Here is a 24,907-nt window from a genome sequence, read left to right as displayed (position 1 = left end):
AAAAAGACCAATACCTTGATAGACAAAATGGAAGCCCCTGGCAGATGCTCCACTCTTGGCACTAAACCTCAAGAGAATCTGATTGGATGTGGCTAAGGGCAAAGTCTCACCTACAAATTAAAATGAACAGAGAGAAATCATGAACAAAATAACTAGAGAACAGAAGCCTATGTTCTATACACACTGGCATGAAACATTTACATTTGAGATGGGTTGTTTTTATGTACTGTTTTATTGGTAGACGTAATACAATAAAATCACTCGCTTTTGCTGAAACTAAGTACCGTTTTTCATAAATAAACTGCAGCATGTTCAAAAACACCTTTTTAAAATTACATTTCTAAACAGCTTGAAGAAAACATCCACCTGCTTATTTGCACTGCTTCCTTCTTACTTACAATGACTTGCTTGGGGCTTAGCCCTGAGATTTGCAACAAAATGTTGGTGATGTGGAATGTTCCTATTCACTGTTCCAGTGAGTTGCATATGCCTTCCTCCTCAATATTCTACTCCCTCTCCTGCTTAGGTTTCTGTCCCCCTCCCACTGCCTCCAACAGGCAGCATTCCATACCTATTGAGTATACTTAGGAAAGGTTGTTTTTCCCCTAAGTATGTTTTATACTGGAAAACCTTGGGGTTCCTCCATGCATGTTCATATATCTCTCATATGTGAATGTCTCTGTTCTTGGAATGTAAGTTCTGGCATTCACTTCTGAACTTCAGAAAAAGAGAGAACGAATACACACATCTAAGTAGCTACCTACTGGATTCCTGACTGAGTGGAATGAGATATGTAACTAATCCAAGAAGCATTGTCCTCACTCCTAACTTATTTTATTTGCTCTGATTACATCATACTGAAATTCAATCTATATGGTTATCATGTCACTGACTTCGCAGCATAATCTCACATTGATCTACTAAAGAAAAAGAATAACTATAGACAGGAACGGCGGCAATGGCTAGGGGAAACAATGACGCTGAACACGAATAAAAAATGAGAATATTTTCACAAAGTGTTTTTTAGGAAATATATTTTTACCTGAGTGAGATCCAGAAAGTGAACTCAGAAGTCTAGCCTGTGGATATTCTCCATCAAATAATTCTACTACATCGTTTAGAGCTGTTTGAAAATAGGCAAATTGTCCAAACACAACTGGAAAAAATATAATAAAAGAAATGAAGTGCATATTAAATGTAAAACATGACAAATTAGCTAAAGTTTCTTGAGTTCTTTGGAGATAAAAGGAAGATTGTTTGCTGTGCTTCATCTATGTTGTTGTTTTTTTCTAAAGCAACTTGTTGTTTGTACATTACTGATTCTCATTGTGAGTGCCAATAATTCAACAATCTTCCATGCACTGACATTTGGAAAGTATTGTCAGTAAGGGAATATTCTAAAAATCTTTTGGTGCACAGACATATCCTGACATAATGATTACATTGTGGAAATCCTGGCTGTTGGCATAATGAAAATCTCCATAAAACTAGAATAAGATCTATGAATTTGAAAATATAAATGCAAAGAAGTTACATTTTGTGTGGCATCCACTTATTCAGTTGGAAGCCAGCAGAATAATTCTGGGAAGGTACAAAAAGAGTTGCAGGAATTTGCCTGAAGACCAGCTCTGGTATCAGACTTGCCTGCACTGTGCCTGGAGTTGTGGTTTGACTTTAATTTGAAAGAAAGGGTGAGGTGGCAGAGGGCTTCATTTTAATATGCCCAAGGCTGGGGAGAGGTAATGACATGGAGTATATGTAAAAGAGTCTCCCAAGGCAAGGGTCAGACCTTCATTCCAGCCAGTGGATCCAAGCATACAAGGTCTCTGCAGATCTGATTGCTGCAATGACAACGCTTCTCCTGTCAGAAAAAATACATGTCTGGGGAGTACAGCATAGGCATTGCTGCCTTCTAGGCAACAAGACTGAATGCCTGGGTTGTGCTTTCTGGGAAAGGCAAGTTGCCATTCAAGATTTTCACCATCTCTGAATGAGGGGATGGGGGGGGAGAAGTATAGCTGAGATGTCAAATGTATTACTTTTCTTCTGTTCACAGTAGTTGCACACCTATACGGATGTTTCCAAAATCTATTACACCTGGAATCTGAGCAGTGAAGCCAATCTGGCACTTCTGTGCTGTATTTGCACCACACCACCTCCCCACTTTCTTTTCTTGGTAAACAGCCGTGATTTGCCAGTAAGGTACCATCCCAGAACAGCCCATGCTAGGTCCTTTCCTTGCATACTCCAAACTGAGTTGGTTCAAAGAGGGCATTCACACCAGAACCTTGACAGAACAGAATGGATCCCTTCTGTTTTCCCAACAAAACAATGTAGAGAGGAATAACCTGCTTCGGCTCATTACTATACACCAAGCAGATGCAAAAGATCCACATGCTCAAAGACTGGTGTTTATGTAGTCTTAATGATAGTAAAGGTAAAGGGACCCCTGACCATGAAGTCCAGTCGTGGCCGACTCTGGGGTTGCGGGGCTCATCTCACTTTATTGGCCGAGGGAGCCAGCGTACAACTTCCGGGTCATGTGGCCAGCATGACTAAGCCGCTTCTGGCAAACCAGAGCAGTGCACGGAAATGCCGTTTACCTTCCCACTGGACCTATTTATCTACTTGCACTTTGATGTGCTTTCGAACTGCTAGGTTGGCAGGAGCAGGGACCAAGCAACGGGAGCTTACCCCGTTGCGGGGATTCGAACCGCCGAACTTCTGATCGGCAACTCCTAGGCTCTGTGGTTTAACCCACAGTGCCACCCACATTGTTATGTTAATCAAAACACCAAGTAGCCTTCATGTGCGTCCAACAGCAAAAGCCATGGGCAAAATTGAACTCATTCTACTCTGTCTCATGGTTTTCCTTTGCTATAAACTAGGTTTCAAAATACAGTGGTACCTTGGAAGTTGAACGGAATCCATTCCAGAAGTCCGTTTGAGTTCCAAAATATTCAAAAACCAAATCAGGGCTTCCGATTGGCTGCAGAAAACTCCTGCAGCCAATCAGAAGCTGCAGAAGCCCCATTGGATGTTCGGGTTCCAAAGAACGTTCGCAAACTGGAACACTCATTTGCGGCGTTAGGGAGCCAAAATGTTTGACTCGCAAGGCGTTTGGGATCCAAGGTGCGACTGTACTGGCATTGCTTTTTCTATTACTATAAATGTTCATACTGTTTCTTTGTAACATAATGATAAAAATATCCATTTCCTTTGAGAAGTAATAAATACTAAATCTTCATTTAGTAGAAATATTTACTTCTAACGGTTATCTCCTTATTAACTATTAAAATATTAGTCCAGCCATAGGTTTTCTCAGCAAATTTAATGAGATTTAAAAGTATTATGTATGGGGAAATGTCAGAGAATTCATCAGCAGTACTATGATGCAAAGAAATTACATGTCTATTTGACCACAAGGTGAGTGGGGGAAAGCACTTTGTAACTCATACTTTAATGTCGTAAATATGTCTCCTGTATAAAACTCAAATAGGCTTTTATTGTAATTGCCATCTCAGGACACTAATAATTCTGAATGCTCAGTGATTTCTTATTTAAATGCTCCAATGCACCAGTCTTTTATCCATCTCTCGTTTATACCCTCTAGAGCTGGCAGGAAAGAAAAACACAGTAACCAAGTGTACTGTTATCTGTTGGGAACTATAATGTTGTAGACACATTATCTCATACTTTATTCCAGGTCTAAAGTCAACAAAAATCCACCCTCAGTCAAAGAGTAATGCAGTGCTTCCCATGATGCACAGTGGGGTTAGCTGAGTGAGACAATGAATCACTGAAATGTGTTATCTGATCAAATTTAGTTAATTCCCTCATTGACAAAACTGCATTTACCTACTGTGAAATTGTATCTCCTCGGTATCAAGGGAAAAGAGAATTCCGTTTTGGTTTTGGTTTTTTAAAAATAAGCTTATTTTTAAATTGCAACAAAATCTATTTCTTTTTTTTGTTAGTTTGGCCATCCACCCCCTTCCACCCACTCCCCCCATTCATATCTCTAAAGGGGGAATTTTATTTATGTCAAGCACATAACACACACACACACTTCAGTTAAAATAAACATTTCTCATGGATATAGAACTTATAGGAACAATTTATTAGCCCAATCCAGTGGTGTCAAACTCAAATGAGTTGGATGGAAAATTCCCACCCAGTGTAGACATCTGAGGCAAAGCCAATAATTTTCCACTGAAAAATGTTAGTTCTACTTGAACTCAACACCAAGCCATCAATTCCACCATAAATTGGGGAAGCTGAAATACAGTTCTTACAGCTGTGGCAATATGTCTATCCTTAAGCATTTGTAGCTGGAACACAACAGCAAAGAGTGAATTAGTGGATTTCTAGCACAGAAAACAGAACGACGTGTATGAAGAATGGTAGGTTAGCTGTGGGTCACACTGGAACCCTCTAAAGTGACCTGATGAGGCCCACAAATCTTATGTTTGACACCACATGACGCAGAAGTCAAACTAGCTGAGTCTAAAAAAATCTGCCTAGATTAATGTCCCATCCAAACTTCTATTTGTCCCTCAATTTCAAGTAATGGGTCTGGGCGGGGGGTTTTTTTTGGGGGGGTGCTCTGCTGCTTTCCATGTGAAAACCCATTGTTTACTACTGGTTTGGAAGAAACATTGGTCTGCTAAAAACCTGATTTCTTTATTTTATTTTTAACAGTATTGTTTTACTGTTTTGGTGTTTGCCACCCTGGGCTCCTTTGGGAAGAAGGGTGGTTTAGAAATTTAACAAATAACAGCAACAGCAGCAACAATAACAACAAGAAGATTTTTAAAAATCCAATTAACTAATGTATCCTTTCATTCTATAGCATGCTATGTTTAAAAAGGGTAAAGGGACCCCTGACCATTAGGGTCCAGTCGTGGCTGACTCTGGGGTTGTGGCACTCATCTCGCTTTATTGGACGAGGGAGCCAGCATACAGCTTCCGGGTCATGTGGCCAGCATGACTAAGCCGCTTATGGCGAACCAGAGCAGCGCATGGAAACGCCGTTTACCTTCCCGCTGGAGTGGTACCTATTTATCTACTTGCACTTTGAAGTGCTTTCGAACTGCTAGGTTGGCAGGAGCAGGGACCAATCAACGGGAGCTCACCCCATCGCGGGGATTTGAACCGCCAACCTTCTGATCGGCAAGTCCTAGGCTCTGTGGTTTAACCCACAGCGCCACCTGCGTCCCAGTTTATTTTAGAAATAGATGCCTTCAATCCCAATCTGGGCCAAATGTATGTCATAAATTTCTATGGTGTTTCCACAAGTTGTAATCCCAGTCGCAACACCAAGACCACTCCGGGTGCCATGTCTATAGCAAGTGTGTGCTGAATAAAGTCAATCGGACAACCACCTGGGATAAAATTGGCCACAACTTTATTGATTCCAGACATAGGTGGATTTCGGCTCAGACATTGGGTGCATATCTGCCTCAGCCTCCTGCTGGAGGGCTGAGACATTTCAGGGTTGTGCCGGGGATTATTGCCTCTACAAGATGCCTATCTAGTGTGAAGGCCACCCTAAGGCTGCTGCTGGAACCTCTATGGCCATATGCTCCACCCATGGCTTCTGGACAGAGGCTTCCAACGAGACAATTTTAACACGGTACCCTGAATATGCTGAAGACCACGTGGAAGGGTGCTGGCATGGTTGGCTTTTACTGTCACTGGTGGACCAGAGTGGGAACTTCTGACTCATGGTCCACCAGCAAGGCTTCACCCACTAGGGGTCCAGTGATTGGGAGATTTGGCAGGCAATCCTGCCCTATGATGCAGCCAGCCGGGGGGTGGATGCTAACATACAGCTGACCTGAACAATCTGGCTGCCCAGGGATTGTGCAAGACCACGAGGGGCCACTAACGCCACCCACCCAGAATGGGGGAAATCAGCCATTATACAGACATCACCTCTAATTTGTATTTCATTTTGTGTGTGTTAATTTTTTTTGGGGGGGGGGAGGGAGTACATGGATCAGGGTCCAAAAGCAATTATTGGCATTCAAAAGAGCTTGTGTACACCCAGTGTGATTTTTTTGACTTTTTTGTTTTCAGTCGTAGGCAAGTCCTCCCCAAATCCCATATTGTAAATGCATCCTGAAAGTTTACTCAAGGTTACTAGATAGTGGTAGTGGGTTACTGTTTGAATGAAAGGAGGCAATACTCCCTTTGGCAGGTAGAACTGGAAACTCGATTATGCCATATGTTTTAATAAAAGAAACCCTAATACGTTGTTGCTGTTGTCTCTGATACTGTGTATGAGCAAAAATGAATGAATTCTTATTCCCATATAAAAACTTATGTACTCAGTTATAGTTCATTATATGTTCTGATTATTGGTATCTTCTGTGGTTAACTCTGCTCTGTTGATTGCCCTGGAGACTGTAGAGCCTTAAAACTATTCTTGCAAAATAGAATAAAAATAATAATCTTGATAAATATTCAGGAGCTACGTACAATGTTAGCTGTGTTCATTCATGAGAAACAAAATACTTTTGGTTTAGCTCAGCAACTTGTACACCGAGAACAAAATCAGAATGAAAGAATTAGTGACTGCTACACGTCAGAATAAAACTTACCAAATTCCTTAGGCACAGTAATTGAATATTGACAAGTCTGCCCAACGGTGTAGTTTTGAGGGTAATTTGGTGATAGAACTACTCCATCTGAGCCAATATACTGACCCCCACAGGGAGCTGGAAAAAAGAAAATGTGTAAACATTAAACCGAGGGAAAGTGCTATTGAACTGCAATCAGATTAGAACTCATCACATTTAATGTGCTGGCAATGCATGTTTGCTCAGAAGTTAAGTCCCACTGTGTTCAGTGAAGCTTACTCTCTGGAAGCTGTTTAGGATTTCAGCCAGTTGAAGTCCACAGTTATAGCCACATGTCAGCGGGTCTTCTTCATGGGGGCCAAACAGATGTCTGTGGGAAACCCACAAGCAAGGTTCAAGCATGAGAACACTCTTCCCTCCTGTGATTTCTAGCATTCCAGGCATTCAAAAGCATTACTGCCTCTGAATGTGGAAGCAAAGCACACCCATCATGGCTAGTAGCCTTCAGTAGTCTTATCCTGTTAGAACCACCTCCCTTTGGAGATTAGGAAGCCACTGATGCTTGTGTGGCATCAAGAAAGACATACCTGTTCACTCAGGTGTTTTTAGCCACTAGTACAAGTTCTTTAGCATCTTCAGTTTGGTTTTTTTAAAAGACAATGTTTTAGTTGCATGTCTTCTTAGAATGTTTTATTATTTTGTTTCATGTGTGTGTGTGTGTGTGTGTGTGTGTGTGTGTGTGTGTGTGTGTGTGTGTGTGTGTTTCCTGTGAAGTGCTCTGGTATTCTCTGACTGAAAAATGGTTTCAAAATTATTTTTTTAAAAATAAATAAAAATTTGCAAAGAGGTAAGTTATATGGAATGTACTCAATGCATTCTGCAAAGATAAACACACAAGCCTGCATTTGAGAAAGAGAGGGAGAGAAAAGTCATACACTATAATTCTCATGGTAAAGGTAAAGGTACCCCTGACCGAATTCTCGTGGTACTCTTCAACAACATCTCCACTGACAATATAAAGCTTATAACCAAACTTCTATCTAGCTCCTTTCCTATCCTGCTCTCTGCTCAATTAATATGTGATAGAAAGATATATAGGATAATTTAAATTGCAAAACAGAGAGATTAAAATCCATGACGGATCATGTGCTCTGTGGGTTTTGCTGACATCCATCCACATGATTATGTATGCTGGGATTTGTGACTATAAAAAACAACAACACTTTTTTTACATCGGGTAAAAAATTCTTGGAGTTCCAATACTTCGACATATCTATCACCTGTTACCTACAAACCCTGACCATTTCAGAACGGCCAAACAGAACAAAAATGTTTCTGCCGGGGATGAAGACTAAGGGATTGTGCTGAAGGTTTTGCAGTAGAGGGATTTTTCAGAGGGATTTGAAGTGAGAGAAGCAGCAAAGGGAAGAAGCAAGGGAGAAAGGACAAGCAAGGAGCCTTTAGGTGGCTTGGGAAACTGAGTAAGTGTTGCAGGGAGGAACATACCAGGCAACAAGAGCAGAAAACTTTAAATTAGAACATACAGTACAAGTGAATAAGTTACTCCAAGTACTGAAGCCTCCAATGAAACCTGGGGCCATAGACTGGTGCAAAAATGCTTTATACTTTTCATTCAAACAGCGGCATATCACTAAGTCGAGTTAAGAGAGAAGAGTTCCTTTATAGTTCATCCAACTCCAAATATTAGTGAGGAAACTGACACGGAGAGATCACTGGCTGAGAAGGCTTAAGCTGTTTTCAGAATGCCTTAAAACACGTTTTGTTTTCTTAATGTATATGACGGTTGTGTCTAGTGCCCTGGACTCCTTTAGGAGAGAATGTAAATTGAAATAATCATAATCATCTTGTGTAATACTAGCTAGAATAAAGTAGCAGCGACAGGAGGAAAAGGCAAAGAATCAACTGATTGGTTTCACAATGAATGTATGCAATGAATGAGGTCCCATGAAGCTGTTTTGGGACTGGTGTTATTAAAGTTATTTATAATAGATTTAATAAATCAGGAATGAATACTGAAGAAGCCAACATGACAGAGGATACCAAGCAGACTGTGAACTTCTCGAAAAGTACATTTCAAAAGCATGGGTGTCTGGGCAACAGAATGGCAGATTAGATTCAATGTATATGTCTACTTTAAATGCAAAGTGATGCACTTGAAATAGATATATGCACATTGATGGGGTCTAAATTGGCTGTCACTACTCAAGGTCACAGTGGAAAGCTTATTGAAAACATCAGCTCACTTTGCTGTGACAGTGAAAAGGAAAATTTGATGTTAGGATTATTATGAAAGAAACAAAAAATTAGATGGCAAATATTGCAGTGCTATTATATAAATGTATGGTGGACTCAGGTTAAGAATATGGTCTGTAGTTATGGCCACTCCATCTCAAAAAAGACACTGTATTGCTTTATTGTATTTCTGGGAAACCTATGGAACAGGGCAATCAAAATGATCGGCAGGTTAGAGAATCTTCTCTGCAGAGAAAACCTTAAAAGATCCAAGCTTTTTCTCCTTTAGAAAAAAAGATGGCCATGGGAAACACAGTAGATATTACTCTTTCCCAGGATGCAGTCACCCAGTGAAGCTGATTGACAGTAGGTTCAGAGCAAACAAAGTAATGTGTTTCTTCATATAATTCCTAATTAATTTACGGAATAAATTACCCCACAATGTAGTGGTGATCACTAGTTTAGATGGCTTTAAAAAAAAGGGGGACTAGACAAATATGTAGAGTACATTTAAATAAAAATTTCTGTCAGTGGCTATTAACCTTTATATTAAAAATGGAACTCCATATTCAGTATGCTTCTCATTGCCCACTAAGGTGAAAAAATTACACAACTCAGTTCTGTGCAAACTCCACAGATGTCTCTGCCTGGTAAGTGCTGACAGCATGCAGCTCAAGGAGCATGCAGAAATAATAACATTTTAGTGAAGAACCCTGAAGGTGAGTTGTGTTTCCTCCTGCTGCTCCTTCTATTAGTCCTCCTTCCCAACTGTGTGCTGGGTCCTGCACAGAACTTTGAAGTGAACTATGTTACAATCTTTTCTTCTTCTTTTTTTTGATGAGGACATTTTTGAGAAGGGAAAATGGATGGATAGATTAAAATACCTGAAATCAACCAAGATGGTCCATTTACGGCCAAACTTGATGAGCCACTGGGAGATTTGTGATGGAATCTGCCATGATTACTGTTCAAATACAGGCGCGCGCACACACACACACACACACACACATATATATATATATATATATATATATATCTTGCCAAAACAAACAAACAAACAAACAAAACCAACCTTGGGAGTAATTTAGATTAGGAAAATATGACACAGGGAGACTTAAGCTGGAACCTTAAAATTTTACCTGAAGTTAACGCCTATTGAACTTTATGTGATGTAAACAAAATGTGGTGTAAACAAAAATAGGATTGCACTGTTAAATGACCACTTCTCCAGCTCTACTTCCCTGATCTGATTCAAACCATAGATCTGGCTTATGCAATGTAACGAACAGGCCCAAGGTTGTTCTGAATCACTGTTGCACAATCAACTTAATTGTACAAGTTAGTTCCATTCTGACGGCCCTGCAAAAATGATTTCCGAACTTGTCTGGAACATATATCCTTGAGTGAATGTGAGGGTTTTAGCTTTGAAAGCAGAAAATGAAAGTATCCCTGGAGACTTGATATTACAGAAGCCTTTGTGTGCAGAGAAGCAAGTGACACACTACTCTCAGATTTTCTTCTCTCAAATAGCACTAAGAAAATAAATAGCGATTTAGACCAAAATCCTCAACACATCCCTTCCCTAGTTACCAAGAAACATCCTTGAACGTAACTGCGTGCAAGTCTGCAGTCTGTGTGCAGCAAGATCGCTGTGGAACCGAGGTGCTAATTTGCCACTTCTCTGATGTACGCACATTTCACAGCTTCTCAACTGCAGCTTCGAAGAATGATATTCCCCATTCGAAAAACTCAGTGGTTTAAAGAAGACAGAAAGACACTTCTACCCACATGAGAAGCCTCCTCCCTCAACTTCTGCCAACTTCTCCTCCCCATGAGAGCTCAAGTGCCGTATCTCATGCCAGAATGGCATGGTCCCTTGGCCCTCAAGAGTTACTTTGCAGGCGGAAAAGACTAGTTGCATGAACTGAGTTCCGGTTACTCTTCATTGGATCCAATACTATCTATCTATATTAGAGCTGGGCAAAGGTATAAAACCAGCCTTTTTATTTTAAAAAAAGAAAACAATTTCAGGGTAGGTGAGAGAAAATGTGGCCTGACATTTTTCAGGGGAAGGACAATTTTCTTGTGTGATGCTACAGGGTGATAGTCTGTGCATATAGCTGGAAATATGTATGCATTTTATAGCCAAATGGGATTGTGCTGCAATGTTTGCTTGAAACACAGAAATGGAGTTGTCAGCAATCAGATGAAAGATGTCCATTATTTGCCAAAGGCTGCATCTTTCTTGTAGCTGCCAAGACTTTTTTCCCAGCAAGTAACTACATTCTCTTTAGATTTTTAAACCTGCATTCATATCCTGCTTTGAGACATAAAAGCTTTCAAGCTAAAATATAGGGAATAGCAGTTATTCAAGAAATAGAAATCCAGCATACTGCCTTCAAAATAATTCTAAATATAGTGCAATCCTGTAAGAGCCACTTCTTCAATGGGGCCTGCTTCCAAGATGAGGGTGTGCAGAATTCCAGACTTAAGGTGCAATCAAAACTCCCTACTGCCTCCAGGGCTCCGCAGAGAGGTGGAGCCCCTGCCATATCTGAAACCACATCGTTTCATTGGCTTCAGAAAGGGGGCAGGATTATATACAGTTGCCCACGCCCTCCCTTGAAACGCGCCTGTCTGTTCAGCAACCAGTGGGAGGACAGCTCAGCCTGAAGAACTGAATAGAATGACACCTCCACTCAATCCAACCCTTGAGACTGGTGTAAGGGGTGGTGGAGGTAGTAGCTGGACTGCTCTGTCAATGTATTCTCTTGAGAAGTAATTAATGTTTCAATAGGCTTCAGTATCTGGTTTTTAACCTTTTATTATACACTCTATCAATCAAAAGCTTTAAACTAACCCCCGTCTCATGCAATGAAATCATGAGCTAAACTTGAGAAATAATTTTCTGTTTTTAAACTGTATTGATATTTACTACTTTAAAATGTACTGGTATATCATTATCATCATCGACAATCATCATCAGCAACAATACTGCATCTCCATTGGCAAATACCTCTGGGAGGAAAACTAATAATTTGGAGAAGTTTTGGTAAGTCTTTAGATAAATAAGAAATAACAGAGCGAGAGAGAGAGAAAATCTTTCACAATTTATTGATTTAAGACATCTGTCTTTTCCCTCGGTGCAACTAGCATATTTTAAGTTATTTAAATATAAAAACAATTAGTGCTTCACTTTCAATAAAACCCCATTAAGAACTCCATTCTGCCACAGAATGTCACTAAGGGCTCACTAACACTTTTGCTTGTTCCATGCCTAGAAAGCACAGGTCCAAGCAGTTTTTCACTTGTTGTGTGTCAGAGTGGTTTTCCCTTTGCCCCACTGCATTCCCCCAGAAAACCTACACTTTAGCAATAAATCAGAACAAATTTGATGGATGTTTGCTCTGATTCAGCACTAAACCTGGGGGGGAAGCAGCAGGAAGGCCATCCGCCTGGCTTTACTAAATTAGAATTAGGTTCAACAGGATCTTCTTCATCTGCTAACTGAAGGAAGATTTAGGAACATAACATAGAAAGCTGCCTGCTATCTCATAGGACTATTTGCTCATCTAGTCCCATATTGTTTACTCTGACTGAGAGAAGCCTTGTGGGATCTCAGGCAATAGTATTTCACTTCCACTCACTACCTGATTCTTTTAACTTGAGACACAAGGGATTGAACCTGGGATATTGCAGTGGGCACTCAACAGAGATGGGTTTGTGATAGGTATTTTGAGGTTTTAGATATATGGTAATGTTCATAAGTATACCAACCAAGAACGTACATAGATCAGCACAAGAAGACCGACCTGAAACCATTTTGATTCCCAAACTGACCAAATGTTTTCCCTGCAAGGAGGGGGGGGGGGTCAGGGAGCCTTCCCATTGTCTCAGGAATTGAGTAATCAACATTTTAATGGGTGACAGACTATCAGCAAAGGCAATCAGATAACCTGGCAAACAGGAAAAACAACATTCAAATTTCTGTTTTAGACCGCCTTTTCTGTGATGTAGGTATGATGTATCTGGGGTGGTGGTCTTGAGCTACACCCCTTCTGTGATGTATATATGATGTTTCTGGGGGTGGTCTTGATCTACAGGGAGTAGTCACACTCCAGTCTTTCCTTTCCTTATATCATCAGTAATGAGAACAGCAGTAAAGGTGAGCAGCAAAGAGGGTAGGTTTTTCCCCACTCCCCTCCCCTTCCTTCCCCCATTGGCCCATCACACTGGCTCATGCTGGCTAATAGCATGGCAGTGCACATGGAACTAGTTCTTCCAGCCTGCAATTGCAGAGAGAAGCACCTTCCAGTTCACTACATACCATTGCAAGATGGCAACACTCTGTTCCACGCAGGTTTTCCATCCGCACCAATCACACAAGTGATAGTGGAAGGATCGATAATTTTGTAGCCAGAATCACACTGGTAAGTAATACTCGATCCGAGTTTAAAGTCTGCTCCAATTCTAGTTCCATTCATTATGTTGCCAGGGTCAAAACAAGCTTCCCGTGGTTTTTCTAATTAAAAAGAGAAAGAGAGAGAAGGAGAATTAAGTCATTAGGGATGCCAGTCCACAAGCACTCGTGGGATAAAATGTAAGAATCAAGCTGAGCTTTCGTGATAATCACTCTTCATTTGAGTACTGTTATCACTTCCAAATATATTAGAGAAGCAAAAACATGAAAGGGGAGGACAGCAGCGTAGAGACCCCTATCTTTTCCAATAACAGTCGGTGGATGAATTAGAGCAGATCCACACCATACATTTAAAGCACACCCAGCACACGTTTGAAGCACATAACTTCCCACAAAGAATCTTGGGAAGCGTAGTTTATTAAGGGGGCTGCGAATTGTAGCTCCCTGAGGATGAAACTACAGTCCCCAGGATTCTTTGAGGGAAGTCATGTGCTTTATACATGTGCTCTATACGCCTGTTTCTCCAACATACAAAGGGCCTCATGCTCTCTCAGAATATCGGTAACAAAGAGTGGCAAACAGCTGCAAGCCTGTAACTGGCTATGGATGAGAGTTAGGCTACAGGGGGTGGTGGGCATGTAAAAAGGTTAAAGAATATCGGGGAATGATTTATAATAAGCTGGAAAAAAAATGTTTAAAACAACCTTCCCAAAAAGACCAGAGGCCTTTTAGTTAGGAATAGTTCAGACAGAGGTTCCCGGTGTCAGAAAATATATATATATGTATGCAACAATGGCGGCTCGAGTTTTCTTTTGTGGGGTCCCAGGCAAGGAGGACTGGCAACTTAAGATGACAGAATATGCAGAACTAGCATGTTTAACATATATAATAAGAGAGCAAAAAGAACAAGTATTCAAAGAGTGGATTTTTTTTGCTGAGTTTATGGAAAATAATTGCACACAGCTGAAAACGCTGGCAGCATTAAGATAAATTCAACAATGTAACTAATATTTGAGTGGTGTAAAATTGGAAAACTGACCAAAATGGCTATAGTAAAATACGCAGGATTGGTAGACAAGCAAAATGAACCACAGAGGGGAAGGAGGGAAGTCTTTGGAAACTGGTATTATGTATAATGTTTATTTTGAAATGGAAAATGGAAAACTTAATAAAAATTATTGAGAGAGAGAGAGTTAGGCTAAAGGGAACAACTTAGGATAGATGCCCATGATTGCTTCAGGGCAAAGGGGAAAGGAACTAAGCTCATCCATGTCTTTGGCCTTAAAGCTATCACAGAGGATGGAGTGCCTTGAACTCTGGAAAGGAATGTGGTTTGCACATCTGGGGAATGGAAGGGGTGTGTGTCCTCTGTTGTTTGTTGACCCTTACTGTAGCAGGTTGAACAATGAACAAATTTATTAACTGGAATAAATACAGACCTGCAGCAGGCTTTCTGTTATTCCAAGAGAAGACAAGGGGAGTAGGAGTCTGTGTCTTGGGTCTAAGTATAAAATGCTTCCATATATAATCTGTTTAGTTAAGATATGCTTGGGGCTCTGCTGGGGTAGTAAGAGTACAGTGGTGCCTCGCAAGACGAAAAGAATCCGTTCTGTGATTCTCTTCGTCTAGCGGTTTTTTCGTCTTGCGAAGCAAGCCCATTGAAGGATTAGCGGATTAGCGCTATTAGCGGCTTTTAGCGGCTTATCTGCTGATCGGATCAGCTGATAAGCGGCTTAGCGGCTTAGAAAAAGGGGGGGAAAGGAAAAAAAAAACAGCAGGAACTCACAAGACATTGCGAAGCAAGCCCATAGGAAATTCGTTTTGCAAAGCACCTCCAAAACGGAAAACTCTTTCGTCTAGCGAGTTTTCTGTCTTGTGAGGCATTCATCTTCCGGGGCACTACTGTATTGGTCTAAGAGAAGGGAAACCTTTGCGTCTCTGAATGTGTAAATATGTTTATGCTTGCAAGTGGAGAATCTGAAATTTTGGGTAAAAAAAAGTCTAATGTTCTGTAAATACAGAACTAAGAACGATAATGTGTAACAGTAACATGTGAGAGTTCAACTCTAGCTGAAGAAATCTGTTATTCTTTATGTTGCCAGAGCAATTAAAGGCATAATAAATAGAGACACCGTCCAAGAAAAATGGCCAAAAATCAGTTCAGTTACAAGAAAGCTGTTATAGGACTTAGTAGTTCAGTTAGAGCTGCTGCTTTTTATACTGGACGGGACAATTAAAATATTTGATTGGCCGGGTTTTTAAAATTCTATTGGCAATCATTGGCTCATAATTATAAGTCAATGTGCTGGCAAACGTAGAGATAATTCAAACTCAGCAGTCGGAGAATCCTGACTGAAGTTCAATACAAGAGCAGCCATAGCATAGCTGAGGCTGTGTGTGGTCGTTGTGGTATGGTGACAACAAACAAACAAACCAAGAAAACAGTATGGCAAATAACAATCAGAACAGGATGCACATCAAAGAGTCAAGCCTTACTATAGGAGCACAGCCTTAGAAAGCAGGCTGTGTGTATTAAGCACTAAAACAACTGATAATTTGTGGCCTATATAAATAATACAAGTATGTATTTGCTTTTGGTGCATAATTTATTCCACTTCAGCTAGTAATAGAGATGGGGGGGGGATTATGAAGGGCACTGAAGCCCCACAGCTGGCATTTAAAAAGATTTAATTCCCTGAATTGTACCAGCATTTCAGGGCTGCTTATGTACTATGTTTAAAGAACATTTTACGGAACCAGGGCACTTTGAAGCATAACTTAAAGAACAGGAAATATATCTTACAAAATGCTCAGGGTTCCAGCTACTCCAGTCCATTTTCCCTCTGTTTTCTCTCTACGCCCTGCCAAATATTCAGTGGTGTATGTTATATGCATGGACCTCAGGGAGCATGGCTGCCCATTTAATGTAGGCAGGGGGAGGGCTGTCCCTTGTAGCCTGGCACTGCAACATCCTTTTAACATCCTTTCTATGCAGATAGCAGGAGCATGTGAACCCCTTTGAACAAATGAGCATTGTTTTAGAATGTTTATATAACTATATTGATAAAGCAGTTGTGGTACACATGATTCAACGGGGCTTTTCCTCCTTTTCTTTAATTACATCTGTCCTGTACATTTTGATACTATTTCCACAAAGAAACTAGAGCTGCTCTAAGAGAAAAAGGCTTGGGAATTCTAATCACATATGCAAACCCAGGCAAAGAAAAACAGCTAATGAGACAAGAGAAATCTGCATGTTCACAGTATCTTTTCAGAAACAACCCAAAAGGTATTATGCAAATGACTATCTCCTGATTGGCTGGGAACGTCTGTCAGATAAAGCAGAAATATTCTCATTTTATATAGCTTTGAGAAATAAACAACATGTATGCAAATTGGTCTTCAAATAATCTGCACCCAGAATGTATGAAACTGTTATGTATTAAACAGATGTACATCATTTTCTCGTATTTAAATTGTGCAAGTCATTTCTGTTTGAGAAGATCTTCCCTCAAGAGCAGTTCTTCTTCTTATTTACCCAGCATAAAAGCCGTTTAGGCGTGCAAGAAACCAAGCAGACAAACAGAAAGTAAGTGCATTCATCAAATCATAAAACCTTTCCAGAACTGAGATTCTACTGTGCACACTCCCCCCAAGAAAGATTCAGAATCTAGCATAAGCAGTTGCTTCCAGTACTGCCAGCTTATGAATGGAAGGCTTCTTCCATTCCTAGAAGGGACTTGGGTCCAGCAGAGGCTCCTGCAAAAGGAAAAGGGGAGGCAATTTTGACTGATCCCCCTGCAGTCTCCAGTGCTAACTCTTCTGCTGTTCTGAAGGGTCCTTGAATCCTCCAAAATAGCTGTAAGTGGACACTGGAGAAGAAAGAGAAAATGAGGAATCCCGTTTCCCTCAGAACAACGTTCAAATGGAACCCAGAGGGCACGTCTCGATCCAATGCTGTGACTTACTTATGTGGCATGGTACATTGGTCTCACTGCATCAATAAAACATATAACCACTACTTGGCTTAGGTGTGTTAGGGACAGCAGCATATAAGAGTTAGGGTTCTGCACAATATGTGTTATTTATCCACAAGTAACTTCTCTGAACCCTGCTGTTTGTGTAAGGAGGAAGCATGAGCATACCTTACATATATACGCATGCATAACATATATACAATGCTACCTCTACTTATGTTCCACCTCTGTGACGTTAACATGAGAGCGCTGGAGGTGAAATAGTTAAACAGGTTACCCAATCAGCACTCAGGGGGTGGAGTCAGAGGGAGTATAAAAGGGGGCAAAGGGGAGGGGCGAAGGGAGGAGTTCGTTGGGAATTGGGTGGTTGGTTGGAGTGGGAGTGAATTGGGATAGAGTTTGTGGGTAGGTTGAGTTAGTATAGCGAAATAAGCTGAGTCAGGAATAGTTAGGGGCAAGGCAGACAAGTAAATATCTGAGAGGTGGTTTAGTGAGTGAGAGCAGGTAGCAGAAGTTATAGGTCTGGATAGGCACCCCATGATTGTAATTGACCGATACCGTTTATGAAACCACACGCTTGTTAAACTGCAATAAATAAACAAAAGTTTGTGTTCCAATTTAACCCTGACTAGACTCAGTATTGTACCAGGTAGGGCCTGGGTGGTGGCAGCAAGAAATAAAGTGGTGGCACAGGGATCAATAGACTGTTGGTATTAAAGGGTTAAGAAGCTCTAATCAAGACGCTCTAGTCACTGAGCAGCTGGAGGTCGTTAGGCTTCCAGGAATGTGAGTTTGTATAAATAGTCAGCTCACTCATGTGTTTGTCCCTTTCCCCCTTTCCCCTTTCTTTTGGGGCGTGTTTGCTGAAATGTGTGATTCTTCACCAGGGTTTTTTGTTTTGTGTAAATAAACCTTTTATTTGAGTTCCAAACCGCTTGCTCCAAGATTCCTTTATTGAAAAGATGCTGACTCTCCAGCCCTTCTTGAGCCGCTGTGCGAAATGCTCTGCTGTAATGGGACATTGTGGCATCGGAAGCGCACTGGACATTTGATTAGCATTAAACTAATTAAAGTTTAATGGGACATAGACGGTGAAACGTCCGGGGACCCTGTGTGATCGCCACAACCTCCGGTTACGTATCCTTTGGGATACATACGCGGCAAACCCGGAAGTATTTTTCGGGGTTCACAGCACGCGCATGCACAGAAGCGCTAAACCTGCAAATGCGCAGAAGCATCATCTCCAGATACGCACACCTCGGGATCTGACCCGTGCGCAACCGGAGGTACCACTGTATATCCCATATATTCCCCTTGAAGAATACCTGAAAATTTAATGTAGCTTGGAGGCAAACAATGAAGTATCAGGATGCAGAAGACTGGCCGGGTTTTCCATTGGAAACAATGGCAAACAAAAATGAACTGTAACTACAGAAATGTATGAACCAGTTGCAAATTAGCAACTAAACAAATGAAGTAGATGATTTATGAATAAATAAATATATTTTAAAAAAATAACTGGACTAAAAAATGGCTTCCACATCTATATACAGCATGACTCTAAAAATGGCGTTCAAGTGTTTCGGGAGCAGAGAGTTGTCTAAAAAAGAGCTTTCCATCACAAATGGATGACCTCATGGCTTTTTTTGTAGCCTATGTAAATGCCTTTCCTACAAGAGCTTACACGATAAAATCAGTTCAGCTGATATGATTATAATGATGTTGGTTCTTTTTGTGATCATAGCCACTTTGATGATATGCACCATACATGAGAGAGTAACGCCATCAATATTCTTCAGCTATACTTGATTACGAATCTGTATCTAATTTTCACAAACTTTGTCAGAAACTTATGCATGATCCCTCACAACATGTCAAGTATAACTAGATGGGGGGAAATCTTGTGTTTACATTTCATGTGATGATACATATTTTGTTAAATTTACCTTTATATTCAATGGCAAATCCTGACATGCCGACGGAAGCATCACTACGAAATGCCAGAAATAGGTTATTACCACTGCTTTCTATTCTTTCAGGTGCCTGCGAGCCTTGAAAACTGCCAATTAGAGGGCTGTTGGAATCTTCTCCTTCATAAATATGCAAAAAATCATAACTGGGTTCCATGTTGAAACTGAAATAGAGAAGCAAGAAATAAAATGTCTCTGTTGTTGTTGTTGTTGCTTAAAAAAAAGATAATGGCATCAACATTCCAACTCTACTTCTAAGATTTGTGGTGCACTTTTATAAAGGATTTCTCTCTCCCACACTCTAAAGTTTGAACAAATGGTAAAGTCTAACTTATTATACTGCAATTTATTTCAGAATGCCACACTGTTATTTTGTTCAAGCTCCCCCCCACCATTCCTTATTAATATTTATTAGAGAATGTTTTGGCCCTCAGTGTTTTCTGGATAGGGACAAGAAGATGGGCAACTAAAATCCTATATATGCCAACCCAAGCTGCATTTTCATGGGGAAGAATCTGGCATGGAGCCCTTTGCCTCTATATATTTTGCCTGTTCCTTAGATTCCAGTGGCTTAAGGGTGTTTCCTACGTAGTCACAAGTCTTCTCAGAACTTTGGGTTCCGTTGATGTTTCATTTGAGGATGATAATGTCACTATCTACTTTAACAGTACCTTAACTGGAGCTATTAACTGATCCCTAGAAAGCAGTTTTAACTAAAGTAATTGGAACTTCTTTTGTAACTCCTTCAAAGTTTAGAAGCTTAAATTACTTTTTTTTTTTTTTTTTGCATTTATCACCATTCTGTGTCTCTCTGCCCTATCCACATACCTACCTACCTATTACTAAACAGGTCCAACAGCATTGTTTACTGGAGTTTAGGGAATCAAGACATTTACTTTACTCAAAAAATTGTGCAAATTAATCTGTTTGAGATGAACTTTAAAGGGAAATTAAGACGTTGATCCCAGCACATGCCTGGGAGTGCTCAAATCAGGTTTTTAAAATGCAAAACCCACATAGGTCTTCACGAATGCCAGGCTGAATTGCTAAAATATCTCAGCACTGAGCAAACAAAGTTATCTATTGGGCAGTAAAACTGCCACCTGAGTCTCACGATGCCCTGAAACAAAGTTATGGAACCCTGCAGCATTGTTACAAGGGTGGTATTTTGAAGGAAAATGGCAATAACTGGATTACTAAGAAGAGACTGTGACAACTTGTAGCTGTAGCAAAATTACACCACTTTCTTCCATAAGTTGTAACATTACTATTATCATTCCCACCCCTGATCACTGTAATGGTACCCGTGTTATGGCCTGCAAATGTTGTTGTGGAAGTAGAGGGGCATTTTTGGCTCAGTATCAGAATATTCTGAGTGCAGTAAGTCCCTTGAGAGAGAGAAAACTACAAACTAAGCATAGTCCTAACAACTAGGAATATAAACAGGAGCCCAACACTTGTATGGTAATTGTGGTTCTACCCGTATTTTTCATAATTGACTGATTTGGTATTTTGGGGAGAGTCTCCCCATAGAGCATAGTGCAGGGAGATGCCATAGGAAGACAAGATTCAGTAGAAATTATGAGCAGAATTATCTTCTATAAAATGCTCCTGATCTCATATAACATTTGGGGTAATATAGTTGTAGCACCAAAAAGGAAATAAAAAGCAGAAAACCCAAACTGGTGAAAGCCAATATTTATGGTAAAAAGCTGATAGAGTTTGGAAAATATAAAGCAGTCTTTGGGGAAGTAGAGATTAATTTCTCCTGCTTTTTTACCTGTATCAAAATATATTTTTAAATGTTGTCTCCCCACTGCCTGATTTGCACTTGGTGGGGGTTATACTTTTTCTGTTGCTTTGAGTAAACTAGTACAGTAATATAGATACTCAACACCTTTAGCATGCGGTGATTACATCCCACATTCACTTTAATTAATTCTTATACCCTGTTAATGAAATTTTCAAAGAAAGGGGGAGGGAGAAGTGCCGCAGAACAATCTATTCCCTTATGTGTATGGAGTGCTGGTTAGAAGAAAGAAATGTACCTTTCTGTAGCTCTTCAGGATCAAATATGACACACACACCTCCCAATTTAAGAAGGCTGCAGTCAGTCAAGAGTTCTCACACTGACTTCAAGAGATGGACTAAATCACAGATGTACTAATACTGCCCTGTATCAGCAGTAGCAAATCACATTTTGTATCCTTCCTAAGCTGGTGTGCTAGCAGCTCTATTGAAAAATTAAATCACTGCATTGGACATCCTCACTGTTCTACGGCTTTCACAGTGTGGAAGCCCTGTGCAATACTTATTTCCACTTTCTCTGTCAATATATGGATAGTGACGTTTTCCTGAAGAAGAAAGTATACAGATACCCCCTAGAATACCTTGTGGCATATGTACCAACAGTTTGGGAAGCTCTGTTCTAAGTGCAACTTAAAAAGGATTTACTTGGCAGATGACACTAAGCTCTAATGCACAAGTTGTGTATTTAGCACTATTAAAGCAAACATATGAAAATTTTCACCCACCATACCATAAATCTAACTGTATAAATATACTGCTATAAAGTTACACTGTCTGTGACTAACCAGGAAGGAGACCTCAGGAGGCTCAGTGAAAATGTCAAGTCATTGTACAGTGGTACTAAAAAAGCAAATGTCATGTTAGAGATTATTAGGAAAGGGACTGAACGTGGAGCGCAAATACTCATGATGTCTTTATAAATCTATTGTGCAAAGAATTCACAATATTGTGTATAGTTCTGTGTATGGCCCCATGTCAAAAAGAGAGAAAGGGGAAACCAAAATAATTAAGGGCACATTCTTTATCAGGAAACACAGCATGGGGGGGGGGAGCAATGATAAAATTTTATAAGATTGGGGGGGGGAATGTGAAGAGCTTAGGCAGAGAGAAAATGTTGCCCCTCTTTAGAACTTGGGCAATCCAACAACGTTGTCTGGTAGTAGCTTCGGGACGGACAAAATAAAGTAATTCTTCACACAATGCATAATTAAATTATAGAACATACTGCCGCACGATGCCATGATGGGCATTATCTTAGTGGATAACTTAGTCTATCAGCAACTATTAAGGGGAACCTTTTCCCCTCTGAATATCAGCTACTAGGGGAAAACAGCAGAAAAGGCAGGTGGGGGGAGTTTAATAAAACCTAGTTTCCAGCCCTTACCTCCTCTCCCTCTCCATTTTAGTCAAACCATGGTCCCCTGTAGCTGTCTAAGGATAGTAGCTAAGAAAGCCATCACAAAAAAGTAAAGCAGCAAGACCCCCTCCAGCACCCCTGTAATTTTAGCATTGGGACTCATAGAATCGAAGAGTTGGAAGGGACCCTGAGGGTCATCTAGACTCAGGAGCTTTGACGCCCTTCTGGAAGGCATTTGCTCACTGTTGGAAGCAAAACTAGATGCCCCCCACAGAGCTTCTCTTAAGTTCTTATTCGCTTCTAAATCTTCCTGTAGCACAACACAGAACGTTCTAAATGAAGGCTGTAAGGCATTGCTTGGGGGGGAAAGTAATTAGAAATGCTGTGAAGTGATAAATGATGTGATTTTTTTGAATGTGACATTTAAATAAATACATGCTGTAAAAAATAAAAAAAAGCATGGCTCTAGAAATGGTACCTTTTGAATATCAAGGCAATGACAAAATCAGGGTTTACTTTTATTCTCCAGTCACACTCCTTCCCAGGAGGATACGGCTGCGGGTAGTTTGGTGATAAAATAACACCTGCCGGGCCTGTGAGGTTTCCACCACATGCAGCTGTCACAGAACACAGAGGAGAGGAAAGCAAAATTGATCACAATGGTCACACTAAGCACTGGCAATTGTCAAAGTAACTTGAGACCTTATACATTTAATTATTCCTTTCTAGCATCTTACTTTTTAGCTAATGGCTATTCAATAATCCAAGAGCAAGAAGAACTAAGCACATATAGGACTGTGTGTGTTTGCAACGTGTTTACGTACGCATGCATGTACTATGTGCATACAGTATATCACTATCCAATATTACCCTTCCCTTCCCCCAGATATGTACACCATGTGCAAATCGAAACAGCATAACAGGGACAAAAATTCTAGCCTAGTCCACTATTGGACTAGGTTTTGCAAGGTACACACTGTTAGAAGGGTTTTTGTGTGTGTGTGTGTGTTTTTAAAGAAGTTAAATGCTCTCTGCATGTATGAAGCAGCTACCACCTTATTCTGATACAAGAGGGGTAGCCAACCCACAAACCATAGGCTGGCTATGGCCCACCGAGCCACAGGAAGTGGCCAGCCCCCACAGCTTTACCCCCCCCCTCAGTACTGTGGTTCTCAGGACTTCAATTGAGAGATAAAGCCCTCTGCTTGTTCAGTAGAGATCACTACCTAAAGGTCAGCCAGAGGGCTTCATTTCCCAATCCTAGCGCTGACCACCACCCTGCTAAAATTAGGAGATAATGAGCTATGTCTGCTATTTAGAGATAAAGAGTAAAAGGCAGCATCCTCAACACTGGGGAGGATTGCAAACACTGCCTTTCTCTCTCCACAGCTACAGAGGAACTGTGCGCAGGACTGCTGCCAAAATCTGCCATTCTAATACTGTAGAAATGAAACACAACAAAGCAAATAACAACAAAGCATTAATAAATCAGCTGCAAAATAATAGGAGAAAGATAAGGTAAGACAGAAGCAGCAACATAGTCATTTCACATCCAGGTTCCTAAAACCTGATGGAAGAGAAAAGGAACATCTGTAAAATATGTCACGTATCAGGAGCAGGGGTTGGGGTAGCAAAGACGTATGAAAGGAGAGATTTTGCTTATTAAATAGGTCAAAGTATGACAAAGTGTTAAGGCCTTTCCTTTGAAGTGTGACAAGTACGGGTGGCACTGTGGGGAAAACCTCAGCGCCTAGGACTTGCCGATCGCATGGTCGGCGGTTCGAATCCCCGTGGCAGGGTGCGCTCCCGTTGCTCGGTCCCAGCGCCTGCCAACCTAGCAGTTCGAAAGTACCCCCGGGTGCAAGTAGATAAATAGGGACCGCTTACTAGCGGGAAGGTAAACGGCGTTTCCGTGTGCAGCTCTGGCTCGCCAGAGTAGCTTCATCATGCTGGCCACGTGACCCGGAAGTGTCTGCGGACAGCGCTGGCTCCCGGCCTCTAGAGTGAGATGAGTGCACAACCCTAGAGTCTGTCAAGACTGGCCCATACGGGCAGGGGTACCTTTACCTTTATTCAAGATTTATTTAAAATTGCATCCTGTTCTAACTAGGAATTCTTCTCTGGGAAGTGAATTCCATAATTTGGGTTCCAGGAATGAAAACGTTATATTTTGGGTAAGTGCAAAACAACCCCAAACCATAGTCACACAATCCTATGGAAGGAAGGCCTCCTGAGAAGGTATTAATAATGTGTCTGGCTATTCCTCTAACAAATTCCTTCAGCATTGCAGAGCTTCTGCATAAAGAAACATTCAAAATTGAGGATTTGTCTATATTCTCGTCTATCTTTCTTTAGACAAAAGAAAGCCAATAAAATCACTTTACTTGATTAAAAAAAGATGTTTCCCAATCCAAGTATCCAGGCAGACACTAACAGGAAAAAAAAACAATTCTGTGCTGGCAGGTAGGCAACTAAATCTGCAATCATGCACTTAAAATTAGGGGTCTTGTTAACAGTGGTACTGAACACCTATAATT

The 24,907-nt window shown here is 40.7% G+C and overlaps 1 protein-coding gene across 4 annotated transcripts in view; it reads right to left on the bottom strand.

Annotated features, from left to right (window-relative positions):
- CSMD1 (CUB and Sushi multiple domains 1) overlaps positions 1–24,907 on the bottom strand; it is a 963,313-nt gene that overhangs the window by 131,094 nt on the left and 807,312 nt on the right. For all 4 annotated transcript variants that reach the window (XM_083495378.1, XM_083495379.1, XM_083495380.1 and 1 more), the window contains 6 exons: positions 22,849–22,987; positions 19,181–19,368; positions 13,165–13,359; positions 6,606–6,722; positions 1,043–1,156; positions 15–110 (listed from right to left, as the gene is read on the bottom strand). In XM_083495378.1, the coding sequence (XP_083351504.1) occupies positions 15–110; positions 1,043–1,156; positions 6,606–6,722; positions 13,165–13,359; positions 19,181–19,368; positions 22,849–22,987 (849 nt within the window). The remainder of the gene's footprint in view (positions 1–14; positions 111–1,042; positions 1,157–6,605; positions 6,723–13,164; positions 13,360–19,180; positions 19,369–22,848; positions 22,988–24,907) is intronic.

This window comes from Podarcis liolepis (genome assembly GCF_965112155.1).
Source record: "Podarcis liolepis genome assembly, chromosome: 3".
Classification (NCBI taxonomy): domain Eukaryota; kingdom Metazoa; phylum Chordata; class Lepidosauria; order Squamata; family Lacertidae; genus Podarcis; species Podarcis liolepis.
Note: the sequence above shows the minus strand (reverse complement) of the source record. Positions and strands in the feature narration are given on the sequence as shown.